The sequence below is a fragment of the Pteropus vampyrus genome, unplaced genomic scaffold (assembly GCF_000151845.1).
Source record: "Pteropus vampyrus isolate Shadow unplaced genomic scaffold, Pvam_2.0 Scaffold213, whole genome shotgun sequence".
NCBI classification, from domain to species: Eukaryota; Metazoa; Chordata; class Mammalia; order Chiroptera; family Pteropodidae; genus Pteropus; species Pteropus vampyrus.
Window position 1 is genome coordinate 2,619,492 of NW_011888994.1, and position 20,885 is coordinate 2,640,376.

At 33.6% G+C, this 20,885-nt stretch overlaps 1 protein-coding gene across 4 annotated transcripts in view; it reads left to right on the forward strand.

The window, feature by feature from the left end:
- Positions 1–20,885, forward strand: part of LOC105300503 (survival motor neuron protein) — a 29,109-nt gene that overhangs the window by 2,828 nt on the left and 5,396 nt on the right. The window contains exons 2-9 of one of the 4 annotated variants that reach the window (XM_011372740.2): positions 8,234–8,305; positions 9,694–9,813; positions 10,696–10,896; positions 11,039–11,194; positions 12,779–12,868; positions 13,765–13,875; positions 18,943–18,993; positions 19,154–19,945. In XM_011372740.2, the coding sequence (XP_011371042.1) occupies positions 8,234–8,305; positions 9,694–9,813; positions 10,696–10,896; positions 11,039–11,194; positions 12,779–12,868; positions 13,765–13,875; positions 18,943–18,990 (798 nt within the window). In that variant the 3' untranslated portion in view covers positions 18,991–18,993; positions 19,154–19,945. Of the gene's footprint in view, positions 1–8,233; positions 8,306–9,693; positions 9,814–10,695; positions 10,897–11,038; positions 11,195–12,778; positions 12,869–13,764; positions 13,876–18,942; positions 19,946–20,885 lie in introns of those variants that run through there. The other 3 variants (XM_011372741.2, XM_011372739.2, XM_023538139.1) reach the window with 3 other exon arrangements.

Genomic DNA, 20,885 nt, shown 5'->3' on the forward strand with positions numbered 1-20,885 from the left:
AGAATTTTATAAATTTGGAATCCTTTTTTGTCTGGCTTCTCCTGCTCAACATAGTTATTTTGAGTTTCTTCCATTTTGTTGTGTATATCATTTGTTCAATCCTTGTTATTGCTGTAGTATTCCATTGCATGAATATACTAAATATGCTTATCCATTCACTTGTTCATGAACATTTAGTTTGATTCCAGTTTGGGGCTGTTACAAATAGAGCTGCCATGAGTATTAGTGTAGAAGACTTTGTATGACATATGCTTTCATTTCTCTTGAGTGAATACCTAGGTCATGTATTTTAACTCTTTAAGAAGCTGCTAAACTCAAAGTGGTGGTACCATTTTACATTTCGATTAGCAATGTATGAAAGTTCATTTGCTAACACTTAGTATTGTCAGTCTTGTGTTAAATTTAGACATTCTATTAGATGTGTAGTGGCATCTTGTTTTACTTAACATTTCCCTGGTGACTAATGATGTTGCTCATTTTATGTGTTTATTTGGCAAAGTGTCTTCAAATCTTGCCCATTTTTAACTTGGTTTGTTTTCTTTTTATTGAGATTTGAGAGTTTTTCATATACGCTAGATACAAAACCTTTTATCAAGTAATTTGCAAATATTTTCTCCCAGTTTGGCTTGGTTTTTCAGTCTCTTAACAGTGTCTTTTTTTAAAATTATTTTTTTAATTGAAGAAATTATTTCAATTTTTTTTCCCTGTCTACCTCCCGCCTCTCCTCCTTCCCGCTGGTAACAGCAAGTCCATTGTCCATGAGTCTCTGTTTGTCCTGTTCATTTTTTTGCTTTTAGGTTTATATCCCACATATAAGTGATATCATGTGATTTGCAACTTTTTCTGTCTGGCTTGGTATGATTATTTCGAGGTCCATCCATGTTGTTGCAAATGGCAATATTTCATCTCTTCTTATGGCTGAGTAATATTCCATTGTATATATGTACCACAGCTTCTTTATCCAATCTATCATAGGACACTTCGATTGCTTCCTTGTCTTGGCCACTGTGAATAATAGCAGTGTCTTTTTAGAACAGAAATTCTTTTGCTGAAATCTAATTATTCAGTTTTTGCTTTGGTGGTTTAGTCTTTTGTTGCAGACAATCTAAGGTTGCAAAGATTTTCTTTTAGATTTTGTAGTTTGAGGTTTTACATTTAGGTCCATGGTACGTTATGAGTTAATTTTTATATATGTTAATTTTTGTATATGGATCAGAATTTGTTCTTTTGCGTAAGAATTTCCAATTAACTAGCACCATTTGTTAAACCTATGTTTTCTCTTCTAAATTGCATTTGTACCTTTGTTTCAAATCAATCATATGTATGGGACTGTTTCTGACTCTTAATGTCATTGCATTAGTCTGTTTGTCTACCTTGATGCTAATACCACACTTTCTTGATTACTGTAGTTTTAGAGTACACCTCAAGTCCTCCAGCTTCGCTTTGCTTTTTCAAAATTATTTTGACTATTTTAAGTTCATTTTATTTCCATATGAGTTTTAAAACCAGCTTGTCAATTTAATATACTTTTCTCTTAGATCTGCACTTAAATATATTTGATGCTAACAATTTTGCTTTTTTCTAACCAAGTTTTCTCTGGTCATATCTTGCTTGGGTGAAACTTCTTCAGTAGAGTTCTCTGGAAAGGCAAGTGAGTACAGTATTCTTCCACATTTTAAACTTAGTCTTGCTGCTGAAGACAGCTAGGGTGTATATATATATATTCTTAAACTACATCCGCAAAATGGAAAGAACCACCTTGAAGCAAAAATGTTTTAAAATCAGATGAAAAAATGGGGCAAAATGGGAAAATCTGAATCAAGAGTTAAACAAAATCAAGAAAGAAATGGAAGAAAAAGTAATTTTGACTACAAGGTAGGAGACACACACACACACACACACACACACACACACACACACACACACACACTCCTTGGCTCATACTTTTTGCCATAAATTTCTATGAAAAAGTCTAATACTAACTGTATTTTTTTATTTTGTAAATGACTTGGTATTTTTGCTTAGAGGCTCTGAGGAATTTTCTTTTTTTTTTTTTTAGAGAGATTTTTGTTTTTTAAGTTTTTATTCTTCACGGACCCCATTTATACATATGTTAGATACTTTTTGCTAATCATCTATATTTACCACTTCACTTATTTTTATTCCTTTTTTTCCCCCCATGTCTTTTCCTTGGTACTCTTTAGATTTTCAGTCAAATATATCCTACCTTGTAGTCAAAATTACATTTCTTTCCATTTCTTTCTTGATTTTGTTTAACTCCTGATTCAGATTTTCCCATTTCACCCTATTTTTTCACCTGATTTTAAAACATTTTTGTGGTTTTTTTCCATATTGTGGATGCTAGTTCAAGAATATTTAATTTCAGTTGGGTGTAGTGTTTTCTTCTCTTTGTGATTACTTGAGAAGGTGTTTTTTCTTGTAATAGCTTTGTATAGATGTCTTTGTTTTCTGTTCATTTTGAAATGTCTTGTTTTCCTGGTCTGATAATAACAGTTAAGAAGTGCGCAGTTTGGGTTGCTACATATCTTTTAAGATTGCCATCTTCTGTTGATACTGTAAAGTGCACTTCTTTTATCAGTAGTACCTTTTGCAGTTGCAGGAGAATTGATGTGTCTTCTAATTTTGTGATTTTTGACATTTCTTCAGGACCCTTAATTTCTACTGTTTCCTTTCTTGCCCTTTACCAAATCTATAAGGAACATCTACCCTTCCAAATGGCAGTGTAATGTTGAACAAATCAATTACTTATTTGTGATTACTTTCCTTATCTGCAAAATTACTTAATGATTTTTAAGTACTTTTTATCATGTAATGAGTTTCACATTGGAACCTATTTCTCTGTGTATAATGGAGATTAACAAGAAATGACCAAAATTAGTTTTACAACTAAATGAATTTTATAGCGAAATTCCTTGGAACTCATTGATTGACTGTTACTGTATCAAATCCAAGACTAATTGAAAGTGTCTTGTAATATGTCTTCTTATCACCAACATTATGTATCCAAACTTGTCTCCAGCTACTCTATAGCATGAACCTGATTCTAGTTGGATTTGTTGCCTTATTGAACCTTCAAATACGTTGTTGTGCTTTTATTTTTAATTATGGTGTAAAAAACACACAGAACATAAAGTTTATCTTAACCATTGTTAAGTGTACAATTCAGTAGTGTTAAGTATATTTACATTGTTATTCAGGAGATTTCCAGAGCTTTTTCATCTTGCAAAACTGAAATTCTGCCCTTTAAACAACTTCTCATTTGCCCCTCCCCTCAACCCTTGACAACCACTATTTCACTTTCTGTTTGTGAATTTGACTACTTTAGATACCTTATACAAGTGGAACCATACAGGCTGTGTGTTTATTTATGCTTCTATGCTTATTTTGGCTCATGGTCTTCCTTGGAATGGTTTTTATTTCTTCTCTACATATCCAGATCCTTTTAGTTTTTATTTCCTAGGCCTTTTTCCTCCATGTCATCCAGCATGTATTCATTTCCTTGCTTTCTCCTTTTTTTAAAAATTGAAATGTAATTGACATAGAACTTTAATTTGAGGTGTGAACATAATGATATTTGTACACATTGCAAAATTATCTCAGTATGTCTAGTTAACATCCGTCACCACACAGTTACACAATTACACAATACTTACACAATTCATTCTTGGTAGGAGTATGTTCCTAGGAATTTACCCATTTCTTCTAGGTTGTCAAATTTGTAGTCTCTTATGAGCCTTTGTATTTCTGTGTTATCAGTTGTAATGTCTTTGCTTTCATTTATGATTATATTTATTTGAGTCATTTTTTTTTTCTTTGTGAGTCCATTTAAACATTTGTCAGTTTTCTTTATCTTCTCAAAGCATCAGTTCTTAGGTTTATTGCTCTTTTGTCTTTTTAGTTTCTATTTTATTTCCATTCAGATCTTTATTTCCTTCCTTCTAAATTTGGTTTTCATTTTTTCTTTTTCTGTGTCCTTGAGGTGTAAATTTAGGTGGTTTGAGGTTTTGTTTCTTGATATAGGCATTTTCATTATGAACTTCTTGCTTAGAACTGCTTTTGCTGTGTTCCATAAGTTTTGGTATATTGTATTTCCATTTTCATTTGTCTCAAGATATTTTTTTATTTCTCTTTTGATTTCTTCTTTGACCCATTGGTTGTTCAATACATGCTTCTTAATCTCCACATATTTATGAATTTAAAAATTTTCTTCTTGTAATTTCTATTTTCATACTATGTGGCCAAAAAATGCTTTATATAATTTTAATCTTAAATTCATTAAAACTTGTTTTGTGCTCTAACATATGTTATATCCTGGAGAATGTTCTATGTGCACTTGGGAAAAACGTGTATTCTGTTGCATTTGGATGACATGTTTTGTGTATATGTTGCATCCATCTGGTATAATGAGTTGTTTAAGGTCGATGTTTCCATATTGATTTTCTGTCTGGATGGTCTATTCATTGATGAAATTGGAGTATTAAAGTTCCCTATTATTGTATTTTTGTTTATATCTCCCTTGATAGCTGTCAATATTTTGCCTTATATATTTAGGTACTCTTGGGTGCATAAATATTTACAAATATCCTCCTGTTGGATTGACCCCTTTATCATTTGTCATGTCCTTGTCTCTTATTACAGTCTTTGTTTTAAAGTCTATTTTGAATGAAATAAGTACAGGTACCACCACTTTCTTTTGATTTCTGGTTGCATGGAATATCTTTTTCCATTCCTTTACTTTCAGTCTGTGTGTGTTCTTACATCTGAAGTGGTTATCTTGTAGGCAGCATATAGATAGATTGGCCTCGGCTTTTTTTCTTTTTTTACCTGTTTAACCTCTCTGGGTCTTTCTACTGGAGAATTTAGTCTTTTTACATTTAAAGTAATTATTGATAGGTATAGACATTTTCTTTATTTGTATATTTAGGTTTCTTTCTCTTTATCTTCTGTGTATTTATGATAGGTGTTTACTTTTTGGTTACCATGAGTCTTATAATAACTTATAACTGCCAATTTTAAGTTGATTTCTTTGATTTGCATGCATTCTAAAGCTCTACATTTTTACTCCTGCCCCACATTTTGTTTTTGATGTCTCATTTTACATTTTTTATCTTGTATGTTCCTTAACTAATGTAGTTATAGTTTTTGTTTTATCTTTTAACCTTCATAGTAGTTTTATAAATGATTAATCCTCCACCTTTACTATGTAAATACCTTCAGATTTATACTTTCATATGTTTTTTTGTTCCTAAATTTCACTCTTCTTACTTTTAGCTTAAAGAAATCCCTTTAACATTTCTTGTAAGGCTGGTTTAGTGATTATGAACTCCTTTAGCTTTTGCTTGTCTATAAAACTCTTTATCTTTCCTTTAATTCTGAATGGTAACTTTGGTGGATAAGAGTACTCATGATTGGTGGTTATTTTCTTTCAGCACTTTTAAGTATATCGTGACATTCCTTCTGGCCTGCAAAGTTTCTGCTGAAAAATCTTAGTCTTATGGCGGTTTCTTTATATGTAACAAGTTGTTTTTCTTTTCTTGCTTTTAAAATTCTCTGCTTGTCTTGAACTTCTGACACTTTAAATATGGTGTGTTTTGGATCTCTTTGGGTTCATCTGTTTTGGAACTTTCTAGACTTCTGGATCTAGATGTCTGTTTCCTTCTTCCTGGATCTAGATGTCTGTTAGAGAAGTTTTCAACCATTTTTTCTTCAAATAAGGTTTCCTCTCTTTTCTCTCTTTCTTCTCCTCTTGAGATCCCTATAATACAAATGTTTTTGCCTTCTTGATGTTCTCTCATAAGTCCTTAAGCTGCCTTCAGTTTTTTTTTTCATTTTTTCTTTTTGCTGCTTTGATGGAGTATGTTCCACTGCCCTTTGTTTTAGTTCACTGATCCTTCTGCTTCATTCAGGCTATTGTCGAATCCCTCTATTATATTTTTCAGTGAAGTTATTGTATTCTTCAGCTCTGTGATTTCTGTTTGCTGCTTTCTTATATTTTCTATCTATTGCAGTTCTCACTGTGTGCATCCATTTTTCTGAGTTTGGTGAGCATCTTTATTATTTTGAGCTCTTTGTTGGATACATCATTTATTTTCATTATCATTAAGGACTTTTTCCTGAGGTTTTTATCTTGTTTTTTTTGTTTGTTTGGAACTTATTTCTCTATTTCTTCATTTTGCTTGACTCTGTGTTGGTTTCTGTGCATTGAACAGCCACCTCTCCCTGAAATCAAGGTGTGGCCTCATTTAGATGAACCTTATCTTTTAACCTTGCCTCAGCTTTTGGTTGTCTCTCAAACCTTTAAGTATGGTCAAAGACTTAGTGTCTCAAGGGGAAGAATCTCAATTAAGGCTGATTGGAAGCCAGACCCTCAAGCAGCAGCTCTTAAAGTATGCAAATATATATTGGCCACTGGGAAGCAAGTGAAAGTCCCCACTGGCCATCAAAACCAAGCATCTTAAAGTGTTCTCTGGGCTCAAGTTGCAGTAATCAGGGTACCAGATGAGTGTATAAGCTCCTTTCTAGAAGATAACAGTGAATTGGAGCAAGGCAGAGAGAAAGGACAAAGATTATGTCCACCGGCTTCCGCTTCCTGGGAGCATCTCCATAGGTTACTAGATATGTGCCAAACCAGAAGCCTGCCCCTTAGGCAAAACTTCCTGGACAAGCAAGTAGGCCTTTTCCACAGAAAGACTGGGAATATGTTTCAGTCCACTGTTGTGCAGTGCCCTTGAGATGCTAGCCTACCAAGAGCTGTCTGTCCAATTGATACAGCCTGTTGGGACCTACAAATGCAAGTCCCCCGGCCACCAGACACAGGTAGGCAAGGAGCATTCCCTGGGCAGCAGTGCAAAAACTGGGAAACTAGAGGTAAAAACTGGAGTGCTAGACATGTGTAAGAGCTCTGGTGATATCGAGCCTGGCAGAGGGAGAACTCAAAAATGGAGCCCACCAGCTGGAGCAAGGCAGAGAGCAAAAAGACAGCACCTGCCAGCCTCAGTCTCCGGAGATTATTCTAGCAGACCTCTAGATGTGTATTAAATTAGATGCCTGACCCTTAGGCCAATGCCTTGAGGACATGAAGTGTGGGTGTTTCTTAATTGGCATCTTCTGCACTGGTCCTGGGGCAGGTGAGCCCAGGCACTCCAGTCCTTTAAGAACCTGTACCTAGTTTGCCATTCCTTGTGGATCTCATGGACCTAAGCCCCCCTTGGTTTTCAAAGCTAGATATTTTGGGGGCTCGTCTCTCAGAAAAAGCTTGAAAAATTAGAGTGCACAATATGGGTTCAAATCCTTTGCTCTTCAGAGAGAAGCTTCAGGCTTTGAGTTCCCTCCTGAATGTAGATTGCTGCACCAGGGTTGGGATTTACGGTGAGATTGTGTTTCAGTCTCCTACTGCTTCAGTGTTGGTTTTTTTTTCTTGCTTGTCCCATATGTAGGAAGTCACTCAGCTATTCTTTAGGCTTTTTTCAGAGAAAATTGTACTCTGCATAGCTATAAATTTGGTATGTTGGTGGGAGTGGTTGAGTTCAAGATCTTCTATGTCATCATCTTGAACTGGAGAAAATCTATTTCTGTTTAATTAAAATATTTGTACTTCACATTTTAATATTTGATCATACTTGTTTTCTATTCTTTTTTTGTTTTGTCTGACAATATGTCTTAACTCCCTGATTAAACTGTCTCTTGTGAGCAGGTGGCATGATTTCATGCCTCTCAGTGATGAATATTTAGTGGGTGCTCAAAAATGTTTTTAATTGAATTAAATTTAAACTCTACTAAGCATCCATTAAATTTAATTCAAAAATAGGAATGATTTTTAGGTCTTTTCCAGATTAATATCAGATGTTTTCCCACTAAAACTAAACCCTTTATCTTATCCTTGGTTTGCCAAACTAAACCTTTTATCTGCTTTTAGAAAAGATTGAAATGTGAGTTACTTTTGAACTGATCCAATATGGTTGGTGGATAGGAATAAAATTGTGGAGCATTCACTTCATGGCATGCCTCTTAGAACATTTACATATAACTAATCTAGGAGTAATGTCACGTAATATCTAAGCCAAGTATGTTTCTTGTGTTTATATTTAAGATTTTTAAATACCCACTTTTAGTTGAATTTTATGTTTGGATTAAGATGGCTCTTGGTACTAGCATACTTTTTTTGATGAAACCTATCCAAGCTTATATTATTTTTATTTTTTACCTCTCCCAGAGTGATGATTCCGACATTTGGGATGACACAGCATTGATAAAAGCTTATGATAAAGCCGTGGCTTCATTTAAGGTATGAAATACTTAATTCTTTTCCTTATTTCCTCATGTTATTCACTTGGGAGAAAAATTGATAACATTTACACAGTAAAGTATCCATATGATTCGGTTCTAATTTTGAAGATTAAAAGATAATATGGGTTAGTTAAATTAGATATCTTCCTTTAGAAGTTGGTAGGTAGCCTGTCTGTATGTCATCCCTTTGACAGAGGCAATTTGAGTTTTAAACATTTGTTGCTTTTAGTATGTTTACATTGCTTCGAACTCTGGAAGTCCTCTAATTCAGATAAGTGGACAAGTCTGAATTATAATTTTCAAACATTTAACCAGCCTTTATTGAAATGATAATAAATAGCAGTAGTGCAGTAATTAATACTTAAAGAGTGTTTACAACATTCTAGGCACTGTTTTAAGTGCTTGATCTTCCCCAAAGCCAGTAAGTTGGATGTCAAGTCAAGTGTTCCTATTGGTAGGAAGATACAGTTCTTTTAGGGGGTGTATTCTGTTTTTGAGGCCCAAATAAGACATTTATACAGTTGTCCAACATTATCACTTTACCTACTGTCAGAGGTATTTAGTCTTATTGAGCACCACGTGTAAACTTTCAGTAGTCCAGACAGAGAGCATACACTCATACAGGACACCAAACATAGAGTCCACATCCTTCCCATAGCCATTCCTGTAGCTCGAGATAAAAAGATCAAACGTGTATACCATCTTTGAAGCTACATTTAGTAGACTAGAAGTACAGGAATTTAGGGTTACCAAGAGAGTTCTATAAAATGCAGATTAAAGTGAGGCTCAATGTGGGATGGGGTTGGTGATATCATAGGGGGAAGTAGTCCAAATAGAGGAAAAGAACTGATTTGAGGAAAAATTAGTTTACTTTTAGTTTTATTGAGTTTGAGGTAAACATGAAGATACGAAATTGGTAATTGGAAATGTTGAACTAAGGAGAAAAGTCAGAGCTGGATAATAGCTTTGGAAGTCTGTTTGTATAGAGATTATAATTGAAGTAATAGGAATAGATCATTATAATCAGGTAAAGAAGGATGGCCAAATTTTATTGGGAATGCCCAAGTTTAAGACATGATCAGAGAAGTAATAAAAGTATTGGGGCCCTACATCGTCATCCAAAACATCATGAGTATCAAGAAGAAATGATCAACAGAGTCTAATGTTACAGGAAGGTTGAGAGTGAGGAAGCTCGATTAAAGGGGTCTTTAGAACTGATAATCAGTTATATGATGCCTTTGGGGGCAGTTTCTGTAGCATGTGGGATGGTGAAAAGAGGCTATCGGAGTTGGAGGGACCTAGAGACCAGTTTATAATGAGTGAGTTATATTGTGACATTTTCTTTATCATTCTATAACATGTATATTTCTATTTATATTTCCACAGCATGCTCTGAAGAATGGTGACATTTCTGAAGCTTCAGATAAACCAAAAGGCACACCTAAAAGAAAACCTGCTAAGAAGAATAAAAGCCAAAAAAGGAATACCACAACTTCCTTGAAGCAGGTTATTTTAAAACACAGATTTAACTTTAAAGAATTTCTTCATACTGTTTTTATTAAATAGTGTAAAATATCTTTAACTTAAATGATTAGTAGTGTTTTCCATTGACATGTAATAATAAAATTTCTAAAACAACTATTAAACTTCCTATTGTTTAGGAACATGCATGTAAATAAAAGTATAAAGGATTGGGTAGGAATGATAAATACCAAATTCAGGACAGTGTTTACCTTACGTGGGAGGGAGGGGGAAGAAGGCAGTTTTATTTGGGACGAGTACCTGAAGGCCTTAAACTGAATTGGCAGTGTTTTATTCTTAAACTGATAGATGGGTATTCTTTTTGTCCTCCAAAAGCCCTGAAACCATTAATACCCAGAAACCAAAAATTCTAGGCAGAGTCATTTCTGCTGTTTAAAACAGACTTAGAATCTAAGTATTTTGGCGTCTCATTAGTCTCTTTAGTTTCATCATTTCCAGTGGAGAAGAGAGCTAATATTTGTTAAGCATTTGCTATGTGCCAGGCCAGGATGCTGGACACTTACACGCATTCCCTTTTTTCTATTCCTCATGACACATCAGTGAGGTAGATTATGTTACATATTATGTCCACTTAATAGAAATAAAGAGATTAAGAAACTTGTCCACAATTATAAAAATGGCAGAAGTTATATACACAATTATATAAATAACAGAATTATATTTATGTTGGAATTCAGATTTATGTATTTTTGGCTGCAAGTCTTTTCCACTGTTTTATTATGCTTTCTATATCAGTTAACTGGAGACTATCCTTTCCACTCCCACCCTACCCCACCCCACCTAAACAAGATTATAGTTTACCCTCTTTATAGGTGTGTGTGTGTCTTTCGTTTTGTTTTTTTATAGTGGAAAGTTGGTGACAAATGTTCTGCCATTTGGTCAGAAGACGGCTGTGTTTACCCAGCTACCATTGCTTCAGTTGATTTTAAGAGAGAAACTTGTGTTGTAGTTTACACTGGATATGGAAATAGAGAGGAGCAAAATCTATCTGATCTACTTTCCCCAGCATCTGAAGTAGCTAATGATACAGAACAGAATGCTCAAGAGGTAAGGATACCAAAAATATAGAATTCTTGAGAGACTAAATGAGAAACAGTATAACTAGCTGTCAGTTTGATCCACTAAGGGATTACATTTTTCTTAATGATACCCATATAACAAAAATGCATGTATTTTTTTCTTTTTAAAGAATGAAAATGAAAGTCAAATTTCAACAGATGAAAGTGAGACCTCCTCTAGGTCTCCTGGAAATAAACCGAATAACATCAAGTCAAAAGCGGCTCCATGGAACTCTTTTCTCCCTCCACCTCCCCCTATGCCAGGATCAGGACTGGGACCAGGAAAGGTAACTTCTGCACAGAAAAAGTTTACCAGGGTGTAGTTAATATTGGAAAATTCAACCTCTCCATTAAGAGAATTGTAGCTTTTCCATGAAACTTTTGTAGCTTTCTGTAAATTTTGTAAATACATAATTGAGAATTCTTTGAAAAGGAAATAAGATAGTAATGCAGAATAGTATATAATGAAAGGCTTTTCCAACTACTTTTAGGGAGTATTAAACTAATGTAGTGAACTTAAGTTAGTATATTTTATTAACTGAGTGTTGTACTATAGTTCCCCAAGTCACTTGTATAAGATATAAAAATTGGAAGAGAATATAGTTTTTACATTTAATACATCTAATACAGATAAAATCCTAAGGAGCTCCCAGATTGTTTTAGAATAAAATGCAAATATTATTTTCACTTATGATTCTTTTGGTTATAAGTAATAAATCAAGTTTAAAAAGATTTATATTTTAGATTTTATCATGGAACCCAAGTACATATATCCCTGTCCAGTTGTTTTATATAAAGTAATGATATCTTTACTGGAGGTTATGGTATTCAGTCAATAATAATTTTAAAACTCAAAAAAAATCAAGCATGACATTAAAATTTGTTATCTGTGAGATCATTCTTGAGGTTTACATTATATTACAGTTTATAGAATGATCAAATCTCTTAATTTATACATATATAGATAGATACGTAGATATATATAGAGAGATACCATGTTTTGTTGATCTCAGGGGGCTGATTTTTCTTGAGTGAGAGGTTTACTGATTTTTACAATACACACTCTAAGTTAGCCTATGTAACTAACAAAAGGCTGTCCATAAAAATATTATACAAAAAGATGCGCAACATCACTAATTATCAGAGAAATGCAAATTAAAACTATAATGAGATATCACCTTACATCATCAGTAAATCAAAAAACAAGTGTTGCTGAGGATGTAGAAAATGGTACCTTGTCCACTGGTGGTGGGATTGCAAATTGGTACAGCCGCTGTGGAAAACAGTTTGGAGGTTCCTCAAAAAATTGAGGGGTTGGGTGGCTGGGTGAAAATTGTGAAGGAAGTAAAAAGTACAGATTGGTAGGTATAAAATAGTCACAGGCATGAGTACAGGGATGTACAGTGTAGGAAATATAGACAATAAAATGTTGTAATAACTATGTATAGTGTCAGGTGGGTACTAGACTGATCTGGGGGGATGCTTTGTATATTATAGAAATGTCTAACCACTGTGCTGTACACTTGAAACTAATATAAAATAGTATTGAGTGTCAACTCTAATTGAAAAATAAAAATTATACAACGTAGTTAATGATTGAAGTATATTGCTAAATACACTCTCTTGGTTTATTAGGTAATTAAAAATCTTTTGTTTTACTTCTTGAATGTTCATAGAAAGGAAATGAGAAAAATCAAGATTTATTAGTCTATTTGACCTCAGCATTTGGTACATGCAACTCTATTTAATCTTTCTAATATATTAATATAGATATTCTGGGCAGTTATTTTAATTCTTTTGGCATTTAATCTTTTTTCATCCTTTTATATTAAAATGGGTAAATTAATCTTCCTTTGAAATACTTTTTACAGCCAGGTCTAAAATTCAATGGCCCACCACCACCACCACCACCACCACACTTCCTGTCGTGCTGGCTGCCTCCATTTCCTTCTGGACCACCAGTAAGTGCAAAAGAATTTAGATTAAACATTGCTTTCATACATAATATGGTAATTAGGAAATGTCATTTTAGACCATCCCTTGGGCCAGGTTCTAATGGGTAAAAATTTGAACTAAGCCTTGGGTTTTTTTTTTTAATGCTCTTCTGCTACCCAGACTCATTCCTCTTATAACCCCACCTCTTACCCCCTGCTTCTTTCTTGGCAAAGTTGCATGTCATTCTATAGGCAGGTAGCTCCTACTTGAAAGGATTTAATTATATTGCACATAAGGATTTATGTTTTGCCCTTCTAGATATGCTTAGATGTTAGCTTCTGACAATGTAGACTATCTGGATATCTAATGGTAGACTTTTAGATAACAGCAGTGGGCTAGGTACAAAGACACTTTTTGGCCAACTGTGTGTGTTGGGGTGGGAGCAGTTCAAATGTTCTACCTAAAACCTTTTCCTAAAATGCCGTGTGGGTATTTTTTGAGGAAAACTATCAAAGTATTCATGCTTGGTCTTTTACCCATACCTTCATAATGGAACAGAAAAATAGTTCTAATCAAAGCAAAATGTTCAAACATTTTACATGACTTAGTTTGGACTCTAATTTTGTTGGTCTTGTGTTGTTACTGGTTGGCTTTCTCCAAATGTGAGATTTAAAAAAAAAAAATTTAGAAACTAAGCATGGTCAGGCCTGGTTAGTACTTGGATGGGAGACCACCTAGGAATACCAGGTGCTGTAGGCTTTAAAAAATATTTTTTAAAAATTTAAAAAAATAAAAGTTTGAATAGATGACATGGAATGTAGGGAAAGATACAACTAACATCCAGCATTCTCTCCATAAAATGGGTCTCCAGACTTCACATTTTTGCTTACTAACTTTAACATATATTTATCTCCATTTTCAGATAATTCCCCCACCTCCTCCTATATGTCCAGATTCTCTTGATGATGCTGATGCTTTGGGAAGTATGTTAATATCCTGGTACATGAGTGGCTATCATACTGGTTACTATATGGTAAGTGATCACTCAGCATTTTTTCCTAACAGTTTGTGGTTCTATGACTTTGTTGTGTTTGTGACTAAAAAGTGGTTTGTCACGTTAGGCAGATCCTAAGAGATGAAAACTACCTTAAAGTTTAAGAAAAACAACTATTTGTTTAAGGCTTAAATTACTTGTATTGTCCCCACTAAGTGTAATTGCAGCGTATTTAAAAAATCTTTCACGTTATAAGATTATTTTGATTATATTTTCTAATTTAATGATACTTTCTCAGTTATTTTCCAGTCTCATTAATCTTTCTGTTTTGATTTGAAATAAAATGGATTGTAGGAAATGGGGAGGTGGTCTGGGAAAGGATAGTACCTTGCCTAAAAAAAGAAAAAGAAAAAAAAATTAGGTTCTTTTCATACATAGAGGAAAATCTAGGGTGATAAATGCCAAGACAGACCCTAGAGACTGAAGCTTCAAACTTGTCATATGAAACATCAATCTGTTGCAAACACGTTCTTTTGTAATTTAGCATGAAATTTTTTAATTTTTAATTTTTTTAAGTTTTAGAAAAGAATATTAGTCCATGCTAAGATATGATGTTTTATTATAGATGCTTGAATTTTTAGTTAATTAATATTGAGAGTAAAATAACTCACTTACAGGCGTAATTTTTAAGTGTCTCATCTGTCCATGTCTCCGTTAATATTCTTATTTAAAAGCTCCTTTTCAGCTGTTTTATAACCATGATATATTTGTACTATATGATGAAGTTCCCCTTTTAATGACCAAAAAAGATAATAAAAAGTGACAAATTAATGGTTTATAATTTGTTTTGAGACCAGTCATCTGACTGACTTCCTAAACTTCTTTCTTCTGCACTTCATATTTTTCTGCATGTTTTTTAAAAATTATGAAATATTTTGAAAAGTAATATGTATAACATATATAAGTTTTGACATAGTTTGTTTATTTTTAAATTTTTTAGACAGAGAAAGATAGAGGAGGGGAATTCATCCCTAGCACTCTTACCCAGATGCAATGTATTTTGACTTACTTTCAGAGTCATATTATGCATAGGTTCATGGTTTTAGTTGTCGTTGTTAATGTAAGCTTTTAATTGAAATATGCATGTAGATTTTACTTCCAGACTACTAACTCAGTGGTCATTTTTCTGCCTTTATCTGTCTTATCAGCAACATTTTTATACATGTGACCACAGTTTTGAAACATTTTTCTCTTGCCTTCAGTGACACCATAAAATCTACTGGTTTTATACCATCCTCCTTGACTGCTCCTTTGGGACTCCTTTAACAACTTTTTATCCTCTTTCCAATACAATAGTCTTCCTTTAGCTGCAGTTTCACTTTCTGCTTTTTCAGTTACCCTCAGTCAACTGCAGTCTGAAATTATAAGTGGAGAATTCCAGAAATAAACAATTTGTAAGTTTTAAATTGCACATCTGTCCTGAATAGCATGATAAAATCCCCCACCTTCCTGCCAAGACATGAGTCATCCCTTTGTCCGGTGTAGCTACACGGTAGATGCTCCCCTCCCGTTAGTCTATCAGATTGACTGTCTCGGTATCACAGTGCTGGTGTCCAAGTTACCTTATTTTACTTAATAATGCCACATTCACATAACTTTTATTACAGTATATTATAGTTCTATTTCATGATTGTTTAACTCATACTGTCCTAATTTATATATTAAACTTTATCATAGGTATGTCTATATAGGAAAAAACGTAGTATACCTAGGATTTGGTACTGTCCACAGTGTCAGGCATCCACTGGGGGTCTTTGAATGTATCCCTTGCTGCTAATGGGAGACTACTGAACCTGAGTGAAATTCCTTATGTCCAAGTCACAGCCCCCTTGTCTTCTCTATAAACTCTCACAAGGTGACCTCATCTGCTCTATGACTTAAAGTGGTATGTTTGCCCTGCTAGTTCTCAGATGTCTAGCTCTGAATTTTAGGGCTTGTTTATTCAAATGCCTGTTTTGCCTCACCACATGAATGTCCATTAAATACATCTCATACTAAACAGCAGCCAAAACAAATCTGCTAGTGTCATCCCATACAGCCTTTTACATCTATTTCTATACCTTTTACATCTCGGTAAGCAATAACATTGGTGCGCTAGCCTCACCAATTTCTTAAGCCACAAACCTGGAGTTAGCCTGATTTTTCTTTGCTTCATTTTCTACATGCAATTTGTAAGAAAGTCCTGTTGACTATTGAGACACAGATCTTTAATCAATGTACTTTGCTTTCTCTTCACTGCAACTACCCCATTCAAGACATTATCATCTCTTTTTTAATTGAGATCTAATCCACTCTTTTAAAGTATAATCTCAGCAGTTTTAAAATTATATTTACAAAGTTGTGCAATCACTACCACTATCTAATACCAGAATCTTTTCATCACCCAAAAAGAAACCCCATCCCAATTAGCAGTCACTCTCCAATACCCCTTCCTCCCAGACCCTGGCAACCACTAAGCTACTTTTCTATTTCTGTGGATTTGCCTATCCTGGACATTTTATAAAAATGGAATCATATAATATGTGGCCTTTTGTGTCTGGCTTCTTTCATTTGGTGTAAATTTCTCAAGGTTCCTCCATGTTGTAGCATGTTATCAGTACTTCATTCCTTTTTATTGCTGAATTAATATTCCATTGTTTGGATATACTGAATTTTGTTTATACATTTATCAGTTGATGGACATTGGGTTGTTTTGTCTTTGGAGCTACAGTGAAGAATTCTAGCACAAATATTTGTGTATAAGTTTTATATGGACATATGTTTTTAGTTTAGAGGAGGTTTGTATGTAGGAGTAGAATTTGTTGGCTCAAAAAAGTTACTCTAGAAGAACTGCCAAACGGTTTTTGGAAATGACTACATCATTTACATTTCCACCAGCAGTGTATGAGGGTCCCTATTTCTCCACATCCTCGCCAAATTTATTACTGTCTCCCTGTTTGATTATAGCCATCCTTGTGGGTATGAAGTGATACCTTATTGTGATTTTGATGTGCATTTCCCTAATGACTAAATGATGTTAGGCATCTTTTCATGTGCTTCTTGGCCATTAATATTTTTTGGAATAATGTCTATTCATATCCTTTGTCTGTTTTTTAAATTGGGCTGTTTTTTATTGATGTATTATAATAGCTTATTTTATATTCTGACTAAGACATCATTATTTCTTTTCTTAGTGCAATAGATCCCAACTGTTCTTTTTGCTTATAAAATCTCATATCCCACTCTGCCAAATCCATTCTCCATACAGCAGCTAGAGTGATATTTTAAAATGTGCAGCATAGTATATCTATCCCTTTAAAACTCTCTGATAACTTCCAGTCACACTTAGGTTAAAATCCAAAACCTTTATCCTGGTTTGTAAAGTATTACATGATGTGTATCTTGCCATCTTCTTTACCCACATTTTAGTCCACATTCTCTCTCACTCTACTCTTGCCAATGCCGGCCTCTTTTCTTCCTCATATATACCTGATTTATACCTTCTTCAGGGCCACTAGCTATTTTTTAATCTGGCAAGTTCTTTCAGATTTCACTTGTCTGTCTTCTTGTCATTCAGATGTCAATTGAAATGTCACTTTCCTTGTTTAATCTAGAAGTGACATGCCTTCATTCTATGTCCTGTCACCCCACTTAGATTCTCTATGTGGCACTTATCATCCCTGGCATAATTTTCCATACCGGTTTATCTGTATCCATCCAGCATAATAATGTAAGCCTTATGAGAGCTTGGATCGTGTTGATCTTGTAACTCTTGAATCTCTAGTCTGAAATATTGCCAGGTTCATAATAAGCCTGATTTAGAATAAGCTCATAGTTTGCTGAATGTTGAACATAGCTAGCAATAGTTAAAAAATATGAATGTACTAATGTGTTAGAATATATTTGATTTGAAGGATGATGTGGGTGAAAATTAGAGTCAGCTAAATTGTATTTACAAACATTCTTATTTCATGTACTTGATTGTCCTATGTTATTAAAATCTAGCAGATTTTCAATAGACATTTAACTCTGGTCCTGACCAACAAAAGACAGATGTTTCTGTTTCTTTCATGAATTCAAGCACTAGTTCTTGGGGAAGCAGCCTTGACCAGAATATTTGCCACAAATTCAGGGCTAACCTATGATTTTTTTTCCAGAGAAATGATCTTTATTTTTAGAAGTATTATTTGTATAGCTAAATAAATTAAAATGTAAACATAATGCTTATATTCAGAAGTATGAAGAAATTGTAGTTTCCTGGATCTTGTATTTTTGTCTCTTTGAAATTTTTATCACTAAAAAGAAGCCACTACTCATTGTCAAGTTTTCCAGTAACTTAAGTGTTTTTTAGACACTATTGCCCTTAGCTAACAGTTCTTAACCATTGCTTCACAAAAGCACACGCGATTGACAGCTTGTTTCCTGTTCCCACAAGAGAATCCAGATAGGATTTGGGTTCAGCTTTTAACCTCTGGCTTTTTCTGGAGATCCAAGCAGAATGCAAATGACTAGGAGTAATGTTATTGGAATAACATTACGCTATAACTTTGGTACTCATTAGTAACAAACCACTCTTAATAAATCTTATGGTCTCTAAGATACAGATTAGTAGTGAAATGAAAAGTTACTGTATATGTAGGGAAAGATAGAAGGCATTGAGGCCAGAAGAGAGAGAGCAGATATTTGGATTAGGTCTAACCAGAAAAACAATGCATATGTAAGTATTAATTTTTTTTTTAACTTCAAAAATGTTTTCGTTTAGTGAGTGCTGGTCTTTAATGGTTTTATTTTACTAAACAAATATGACAATTGTATATTTTATTTGATGGAAATAAGATATAAATGAGCTCTTGAACATCATTGGTCTTGGTGAAAGAAGAAAATTTCTTAATTACAGCCTAATTATTTACTTTGGGATTAATTTTAAAGCATTGGAAGGCTATAAACTTATTTTCTGATGGTATTTTGTTAAATAGATTTACTAAAATGTCTTATGTGAAACAAAATGTTTATTCACATTTATATAAAATGTGTTTGCTATTCTTTAAAAAATTTTTTTCCTTACAGGGTTTCAAACAAAATCAAAAAGAAGGAAGGTGCTCACATTTTAATTAAGGAGTAAGTCTGCCATCATTATAAAAATGAATCTTTTGTATAAATGTATAGTTTGTGGAAAACATTTTAAAAATTGTTAAAAAGTAGAAAAGTTAATATAAAATATTAAAGACATTTTGACACCACAACTATTTGATAAATGGTTTATTTATATCCCCTTTAGAATTCTCAGGACATCAAAGTATCATCTCACCAAATACTTGTTGGTTGGGAGTGTGGAAAGAAAAACATACTTTTCAATAAAGAGATACTTAGAATTAGTGATGAATCTTTTCTTCACTGTGGTCAGGCAGGCATACTTGCTTTCTGATTTTTGGTGCAGTATGCAATACACTCACTGTGTTACCTGTGAAGTGTTCTGGTCAAAAAAAGTGTGACTAGAATTTAATCAAGCCTTTAAGATCTACTTTCCCATTTACTAGATATACTGGGGATAGAGCATCAAGTTAAATTAACACCACAAAAGAAATGATCAGACAGCTCCACAATGGGGAATATAACTGGCCTTATTTCTTCAAAACGTCATTGTCATGAAGGAAAAAATAGCGCAGAGTGGGTAACTAGATTAAAAATGGCTTAAGAGACACAACAGCGAAATACAGTATGGCATCCTTGATTGGACCCTGATTTGAAAAGACTTGGGAATTGAAGAAATTTGAATATGGATTGGATTTTAAATGATATTGGATAATTATAGCTAATTTTATGATCTATGATAAGGGCGTTATAGTTTATAGAAAAATAAATTTACATACTAAAGTATTTAGAAGTGAAATATAATATCTCAATATGTTATTTAATGATTTAACTATGTATATATGTGTGCACGAAGCATACATGGCTATAATTGAATCTAAAAATGATGTGTACATCGATGTTTATTGTACTGTTTTTTTTCTATTTTCTGTATGTTTGCAAAGTACATAATAAAAATGTTCAGTATTTTAAAACTAAATTAGTAAAAGCCATGTGTCTATCATTGTATTTCTTTTTCATGTATTACACTTTTGGTCCATATTCATCTATATTTTGATATGGATGCTATAGCATTTTGTGGGTGCATGTGTGTATTTCCACTTAACATATTTTTAAATGCTTTTACATATTTCTATCAGATCGTCTATATGTTATGCCACTTATTTCTTTAGTTCAGAAGTTTTGGGCATTTGGATAACATTACAGTAAATATCTTATGTAGTGATTTGATTGTATTCTGTTAATAGCCTTAGGGTAAATTTCTGAGTTATGACTATTTGATGAAAGATTGTGGATGTTATTATGATTCTGGGTAGCTGTTTCCATGTTGCCTTGAAAAGCAAATTTTCTGTTTTGATTTTCAAAATGGAAAATGCATTTCTTGGAGGGGTATTTTTTAAATTATGTAAATCATCACATTTGGAAGTATAATTAAAGTCATTTTCTTTCAGTTGAAGTTTTTCACTAGATCATGCAAATCTAAAAAGGTGCATAGAAAATTTAGGCAGAGGATGAAATAGATTAAAGTGTCTTAGAATATACAAAGCCAGAATCATTAAGTACAGTGTGTTTCAAGGCCCGAGGTAACTCAAATGTCTTAACTCTGTTCCTAATGCCACTCAGCCTTCTTATCCCCCCATCCACATAATTTCCTGTCTTTGAACCTACTCTCTACTTAATTTCTATTATATAGCTTTTCACATTTATATTATCTTTATTGTGAATATATGTCTTCCCTCTGTCATTAGAGGCAAGGCACTATATCTCATTCTTCATCATGTCTACAATATTTGGCACAGTTCTCCCCCCCCCGCCCCCACACACAATAAACACCTTTATTACATGAGCTAAGATGGGGGAGGAGGATTTATTTGCCTTTCTGGGCCTTTATTTTCCTCAGATGGGACTCCAACTTCTTG